Consider the following 7,211-nt stretch of genomic DNA (forward strand, 5'->3'; position numbering starts at 1 on the left):
GTTTTGCCCTGGTTCAAATGTCAATCCTGCTTGGCCCCTGCAATCACTGTGCACGGGCAGGAGGAGGGTCAGTGGCGTGGGGGGGGGGGTGTGCTCAAGGGGCTCCCCCATAAGGCACTCACTTTAATAGCCAAATGGCTCGAAGGTCCCCATGCCCGGGGCACTGGCTTGAGACCGGCACGTGGCACTGGGCAGTGCTGGGGACCCCCAGTGCTCTCCAAGCCGCAGGTACAGGGAGTGTCCCAGATGCCTGTCTGCACTGCAGGCGAAGGTTGGGCTCCCAAGGCCACTGAGCTGGGTCCGAGGCTCAGTGCATCCCAGGCTGGGGTGGGCACATGGCAGGGTCAGTGCTCAGCCTGAACTCTGCCTTAAGGGCACTTTGGGGCAGCGAATTAAACCCCAGCTTCAGACCTCGAGCGGCTCCTGCTTAGAGACTGGGGGAGGCCTTCATGGGGCGGATTAGCTGCAGCTGCCACTGCGGGGTTCTGGGACCCCCCCTGCAGCGCCTGGCACTGGCCACCATGAGAGCCGGGACGGTGGGCGAGGTGGCTTCCGGCTCGGATCCCATCTCCATACACTCTGGTGACCCGGCCAAGGCTACCGACTGCGTCAGCAAGAACAGAACCCAGGAGTCCTGACGCCCAGGACCGGACCGCGCTGCCCATCAAACCCAGATCGCACAACGTGGGGTCAGGGACCACAGCAAGGGCTGGGCAGGGCACGCTGTGATGTAGATCCCACCTCGTCTCTGGCCTGTGCCCAGCCAGGCTTCCTCCTCCCTCATCTCTTCCCTTCTCTTCCTCTTGGCCTGGGAGCCTGGCTTTGCCCTGCAGGGAGGGGATCAGTCCATCTCCTGCGGTCCCTTGCTGGCCAGGCCGGGCAACGGGGTGCTGCAGCTTGGCACTGGCAGGGCTGTCACGGGGACAGCAGAGACCCCTAGGAGAGCTGGAGCCAGTGGGAGAAGGTGGTGCCAGCCAGGGCAGCCAGGCCCAGTGCACATGGCTGCTGGTGCCAGAGGTCTGGGAGATCAGAGACGAGGCGAGTCCCATGGGGCGCAGGCAGCCGGCTGGGCCAGCCCAGGGCTCGGCTCCATGCAGGAGGCTGCCCCGGAGCACTGAGCTGCAGGCTGGGAGGTGTCACAGGGCTGCCCCGCCAGCCTCCGGGCTGCCCCCCTCACAGCCCGTCCTCATCCTGCTGCTGGGGACTGCGGGGGCAGCTGCAGGCATGTCAGCAACGTCCGCGCCCCAGGCTCCAGCGTAGAGGCGGGACCGCATGGGCCATTTCTGTAAGACATGGGGGAGAGGGGGGGCGGGCTCAGCACTGGGGCCACATGCCTGGCTGGAGGCAGAGCCAGGGGCCACGGCTGCCTGGAAGCCCCAGGAGAGAGACAGACAAGCAGGGGTGGGGGAGGGCAACTACTCCTGGCCAAATCCATGGGGCCTCCTGGCTCTGCATATCCGGGAGGAGGGGGTCATTCGTGCCCCCAATTGTCTCACAGGCCCTGGCCAGACCCCGCTCCCCTGGGAACTTCCCTCATAACAGCTCCCACCACCCCTCCAGCTCCAAATACCCGACTGCCTCCTGGAGAGCTGTGCCCAGAAGGGGCTTTTCCTGCAGCTCCCCGGTGCATCTCTGGGCGGGGGACGTCCCCATGGAACCTGGGGGATGGGACAGATCTGCCGTGAGCAGAGCTGGAGCTGCCTGTCCCCCTCGGCTCACGGTACCACTCGAACCGAGGGGGTGCCCTGGGCCCACCGCCCTGCCAAAGGGCACAGCAGGCATGGCCCTGTGCTGGGGCGAGCCAGGGACCCTGGGTAGCCCAGGGCATGCTGGGCAGCCCAGCCTGTTACCTTCATGGGGTGCAGGAAGCTGGGCGCCCTCACCAGTGGGGCTGCCTCGGGGGGCGGCTGGCCCTGGTGCAAGGTGTGGGTCAGGTAGGCGATGTAGCTGGTGGCCAGGACGAGCACGTCCAGCTTGGAGAGCTTGGTGTCCGGCGGGACCGAGGGCAGCGCAGCCTGGAGCGCCAGGAAGGCCTGGCGCAGGGTCCGCACGCGGCTGCGCTCCCGGGCTGCGTTCTCGGGACACAGCTTCCCCGTGCTCCCTCTGGGCAGAGCACAACTGGCATGGCCCTGGGGAGAGAGACAGTGCTGAGCCCGGACGTAGCTGAAACAGCCCCGGTGTGACCTGCCCAGCCCCCAGCCCAAGAAGTGCGAGGACCACGTCTGCCCACAGAGCCTGGAGACCCCTTTGGACGCTCCACGGTCCCTCCTGGGGCCCAGATACCCCTCTGGACACCCACCGGTCCCTCCTGGGGTCCAGACACCCCTCTGGACAGCCCACGGTCTCCCCTGGGGCCCGGATATCCTGCCTGATGCCCCACAGTCACTCCTGGGGCCTGAAGACCCCTCTGGACACCCACCGGTCCCTCCTGGGGTCCAGACACCCCTCTGGACAGCCCACAGTCCCTCCTGGGGCCTGGACACCCCTCTGGAGACCCCACGGTCCCTCCTGGGGCCCGGATATCCTGCCTGATGCCCCACGGTCCCTCCTGGGGCCCAGAGACCCCTCTGGACACCTCATGGTCCCTCTTGGGGTCTGGACACCCCTCTGGACACCCCACGGTCCCTCTTGGGGTCTGGATACCCTGCCTGATGCCCCACGGTCACCCCTGGGGCCTGGAGACCTCTCTGGATGCCCCACAGTCTGTCCTGGGGCTCGGAGACCCCTCTGGATGCCCCATGGTCCCTCCTGCTGGGAGGGGCTGGGGCTGCAGGAGCCAGGAATCCCCCCACAACCAGCGCCCTGCCCCGCTCCCCACAGCGCCTCCTGCTGGGAGGGGCTGGGGCTGCAGGAACTGGGAGCCCCCCACAACCAGTGCCCTGCCCTGCTCCCCACAGCGTCCCTTGCTGAGCATGCCAGGTGATTCTCCCAGCTCGCACACTCCCTCTGGTCCTTACCCTGCCTGCAGCTGGGAGGGGCCCCATCGCGCTGTGGCTGTCGCTGGGCGCGTTGCTGGCTCTCTGGCTGCTGCTCACCTCTCGCTGGCTTGCTCTCCTCCAGCCCGGGGGGAGCTTTGGTGTGCCTGGGCTGCCTCTCATCTTCCTGCCAGCCAGGGCAGAGGCTGGCCTGGGGCTGCATGTCTCCAGCCCCTGGCCAGCCATTCGCTTCTCTTCCGCCCCTGCAAAGGTGTTCTCGGCCATGCCCAGCACAGCGGTGCTGCTAGTCCCTGGGCCAGCCCGGGCAGTCTGCTCCCATCGGCACGTCTGGGAGGCTGCGCTGCCCGGACGTCTCCCTTGGTCCAGGCGGGAGGGTCCTGGGGCTAACTGGGAGGTGCTGCGTGCCGGGTGCCCTGCCTGCGGGGAGCTGCTGGGAGTACCCCACAGCACTCGTTCCTTATCTGCCTCCTGGGACATGTAAGGAGAGACGCCACGGCTCGCTCCTGCTCAGAGCAGTATCCGGGCGAGCATCCCACGCTCCCCAGCCGCCCCCTCCTTGGCACTTTGCAAGGGAGGAGAACGAGCGGTCCCAGCCGGAGCCTCCCTCCAGTTCTCCCAGGGCCTGGGCTGGGCTGGGCTGGGCAGCTCGGCTCTCCCCAGGGCAAGGGCACCGCCCAAGTCCACGCTCCCTGCCTGTGCCTGGGTGTGCCAGGAAGAAGCAGGTCCCATGCTAGTGCCCTGCTGCATGGGAGCTGCAGGTGGGATGCTGAGCCTGGACTCAGGGTCTGGTGCTTGGCCCTGCCTAGGACTCCATGCCCCGCCCTGGCCTCCCGCTCCCATGCTGCACACGCCCTGCTCAGCCCCTCTTCCTCTCGGTGCCTGCCTGGAGCTCAGCAGTGAGGATGCTGGAGCCGGGCTGCGTGCTCCAGGGCCACCCACAGGCACGTCTGTTTGCCACTGACCCGCCTGCTGGGCGATGAGTGGTCACAGCCCCCTGAACACAAGACAGGACCCACCTGAGACCAGCCCCATCTCGAGGTGCAATGTCCTTCCCCTGGGGACTCCCCGCCATGCCCCTTCCTTGCCTCCTGTGCTCCCTGGAGCTCAGCGTGGGGCTTGCTCCTCCTGCGGGGCCTGGTGCCCCCCATTCTGCTTGAGATGCTTCCCTCCAGTACAGAGCTGGGGAAAACCAACCTTGGGAGCATGAGACGGGCAAACTCCCACCCCAGCACAGCCCCAGGGGAGGGGTCTGGAGCCCCCAGGCCTTGAGGCAGATGGAGACGGGCCGCAACGGAGCTGGATGGCCAAGGGGGAGCGAGGCCGTGATGGAGCCAAGCACCCCAGAGCTCCATGTGGTCCAGGGCGCCTGGAGGTGGAGGAGGAGGAGGAAGGAGCAGCTGGAGGAGGGGGCCAGTGGCCGAGCGGCTCCACTGGGCACCAACAAATGAATCCAGGGCACAAGGGGGTGGGGGCAGTGTCCTGGACCTTTGGCTGCAGCTGAGAAGAGCCCAGCCGGGGCTGTGAGCAGGGCCCCATGGGGGCAGAGCTGCTAACAATGGCAGTGACGGGGGTTGGGGGGCAGAGGGAGCACTGGATTGAAGGCACCTGCCCTGCAGCCAGGCGTCTCCTGGGGCTCCTAGGGCTGGGCTGGGACCGGTGGCAGCTCCCAGCGCTTTGCGCCCAGGTCTGCACAGGCCTGTCTGGGCAAAGCCAGGGCCAGGGCAAGCGTCCTCTGCGGGCAACACTGGGCTCCTGCTGATGCATGTCACTGCAGGGGCAAGGCCTTCCGGGGGATGGCGGGGGGGCCCATAGGGGATGTCCTGTGAGGAGGAGGTCCTGGGGGGGCCCTAGGGGATGTCCTGTGAGGAGGAGGTCCTGGGGGGGCCCTAGGGGATGTCTGTGAGGAGGGGGTGCTGGCAGGGAGCCCAGGGGATGTCATGTGAGGAGAGGGTCCTAGGGGAGCCCTAGGGGATGTCCTGTGAGGAGGGGGTCCCAGGGATGTTCTGTGAGGAGGGGGTCCTGGGGGGACCCCAGGGGATGTTCTGTGAGGGGGTCCTGGGGGGGCCCTAGGGGATGTCCTGTGAGGAGGGGGTCCTGGGGGGGGCCCTAGAGGATGTCCTGTGAGGAGGGGGTCCGGGGGGGCCCTAGGGGATGTCCTGTGAGGAGGGGGTGCTGGCAGGGAGCCCAGGGGATGTCCTGTGAGGAGGAGGTCCTGGGGGGGCCCTAGGGGATGTCCTGTGAGGAGGAGGTCCTGGGGGGGCCCTAGGGGATGTCTGTGAGGAGGGGGTGCTGGCAGGGAGCCCAGGGGATGTCATGTGAGGAGAGGGTCCTAGGGGAGCCCTAGGGGATGTCCTGTGAGGAGGGGGTCCCAGGGATGTTCTGTGAGGAGGGGGTCCTGGGGGGACCCCAGGGGATGTTCTGTGAGGGGGTCCTGGGGGGGCCCTAGGGGATGTCCTGTGAGGAGGGGGTCCTGGGGGGGCCCTAGAGGATGTCCTGTGAGGAGGGGGTCCCAGGGGATGTCCTGTGAGGAGTGGGTGCTGGCAGGGACCCCAGGGGATGTCACGTGAGGAAGGGGTGCTGGCAGAGGGCCCTAGAGGATGTCCTGTGCGGAGGAGGGCTGGCGGGGGGTGGGTCTGAGGGGTGTCCTATGAGTAGGGGGGTTGTTGTATTAATTGAGGTGCAATAAAAGGGCCCAAAGTGTTAACATGACCCAGCCCCTCTCCAGCCTTGACCTGGGGGGAACAAGGCCCAGAGCTCAGTATCCAGGTACCCCGGCCCTGACGACCTCTGATTAATGAACAGCAGGCGGGCCCCAGCGACAGGCTTTGCACTGTCCGAAGTGAGGCTTTCAGTGCCCCCCGGCCCTGCCCTAGGCTGGGGGCAGCTGTACAAGGCCCCGGATGGCCTGGGAGCCGCTCATGCCCGCTCTCGGGGCACAGACGAGGTGGCAGCCGAGCTGGGCAGGAGCCTGGCTGGGGCTGGGGTTACAGGCCGACCCCGTCTCCTCGCACACACAAGCCATAGCTGCCCGGGCCGAGCAGAGCCCAGCAACGGGGGAACGCGGCATCTGGCTCTGCTGGGGACTCGCCCGCAGCCTCGGTGCAGGACAAACCCAGACCCGGCCGAGAGCCACAAATTCGCCCAGAGCCAGGCTGGCCACAGCCCCGCCTCAACCTGCCTCCTGCTGGCCACGGGCTCCAGCCCTGCGGCCTGTGATGGCCGACTACGCCCCACGCCCAGTAGCCCGGGGGGGGGGCGGGGGAGCCAGACCTGGGCCAGCGAGTCGACAGGTGGGACAGGACAGGACACATGGGGAGGGGGCAGGCGACACGTGGAGGGGGCTGTCCTGCTGGCACCAGGAGAGGTGGCGATGGCAGCTGGGCCACTCTCTGAACAGCTCTCAGGTGTAGGGCCCAGCAGGGCCCAGGAGCTGGGGCTGGCAGCCAGGAGCTGATGCTCGATCCCGTAGCCAACATGTTTTGACAAAGGCCAATAAAATCATGCCTGGCTATTTATTCCTTCCCATAACCAGAGAACTAGGGGCCCCCAAATGAAATTAACAGGCAGCAGGTTGCCCTAGGAGGGGCACTGGTGGGGGTCCTGTAGGGGGTTGCCCCAGGGTGGTGCTGGCAGGGGGGGTCCTGTAGGGGGCAGTGGCAGGCAGGAGGGGGTTAGGGAGAGGTGACAGTTTCAGGCACAGGTAAGTCCTGTCTCTGGGCTTCTTGGGGCAGGGCCACGTGTCCAGCTGGCCAGTGTTGAGCTCAGTGACCCCGTGGACCCGACCCCAGAGGAGCCATGAGGTGCAACCACAGGCCATGTGCTAAAAACTAACAGGCTGCTTGGGCAAAGGCTGCCGGGGTGTCACTAGGTGGTGCCCTGGGGAATGGCTGGCAGGGGGTGCTGGGGGGCCCTGGCAGATGGGGGCAGGAGGGCACTGGGGGGGTTCCTGGAGGAGGGGGGCAGGGGGGCCCTGGCAGATGGGGGCAGGGTTGCTGGGCGGTCCCTGGAGGAGGGAGTTGCAAGGGGTTTCCCAAGGGTAGGGTGGGCTGGGCTCTGGTGGGAGGTGTGCTGAGCGGGTCCCTCGGGGCAGGGGGTTGCCTGGGGATGGAGGTCTGTGGGGAAGGCTCCTGGGAGAAGGCTGCCAGGGGTGGCAGTGGGGCTGGCTCTGGGGTGGTGCTGGAGGTCACTGGGGGTGTTCTGTGGGGGCAGGGTGGGCTGTGGGGCACCGGGGGGCCGGGAGGGTCTCGCTGGAGGGGGGGGGCGTTCCCCAGGGGG

At 67.3% G+C, this 7,211-nt stretch overlaps 1 protein-coding gene across 1 annotated transcript; it reads right to left on the bottom strand.

The window, feature by feature from the left end:
- Positions 1 to 1,136: 1,136 nt before the first annotated feature.
- On the bottom strand, positions 1,137 to 3,200 carry TCF23 (transcription factor 23). The gene is made up of 3 exons (XM_032780130.2): positions 2,958 to 3,200; positions 1,851 to 2,129; positions 1,137 to 1,283 (listed from the first exon to the last, which is right to left on the bottom strand). The coding sequence occupies exons 1-3, from the start codon at positions 3,198 to 3,200 to the stop codon at positions 1,137 to 1,139; spliced, it is 669 nt and encodes a 222-aa protein (XP_032636021.1).
- Positions 3,201 to 7,211: the final 4,011 nt, after the last annotated feature.

This window comes from Chelonoidis abingdonii, chromosome 3 (assembly GCF_003597395.2).
Source record: "Chelonoidis abingdonii isolate Lonesome George chromosome 3, CheloAbing_2.0, whole genome shotgun sequence".
Taxonomy (NCBI): domain Eukaryota; kingdom Metazoa; phylum Chordata; order Testudines; family Testudinidae; genus Chelonoidis; species Chelonoidis abingdonii.

What these genes read in the sequence shown, in the direction of transcription:
- TCF23 (XM_032780130.2), bottom strand. Translation starts at nt 3,200, where the DNA reads ATGGCCGAGAACACCTTTGCAGGGGCGGAAGAGAAGCGAATGGCTGGC. An exon ending in CCCTCCCAGCTGCAGGCAGG is followed by an intron (nt 2,130 to 2,957) that starts GTAAGGACCAGA and finishes CTCTCTCCCCAG; the next exon opens with GGCCATGCCAGTTGTGCTCT. An exon ending in GCTTCCTGCACCCCATGAAG is followed by an intron (nt 1,284 to 1,850) that starts GTAACAGGCTGG and finishes CATGTCTTACAG; the next exon opens with AAATGGCCCATGCGGTCCCG.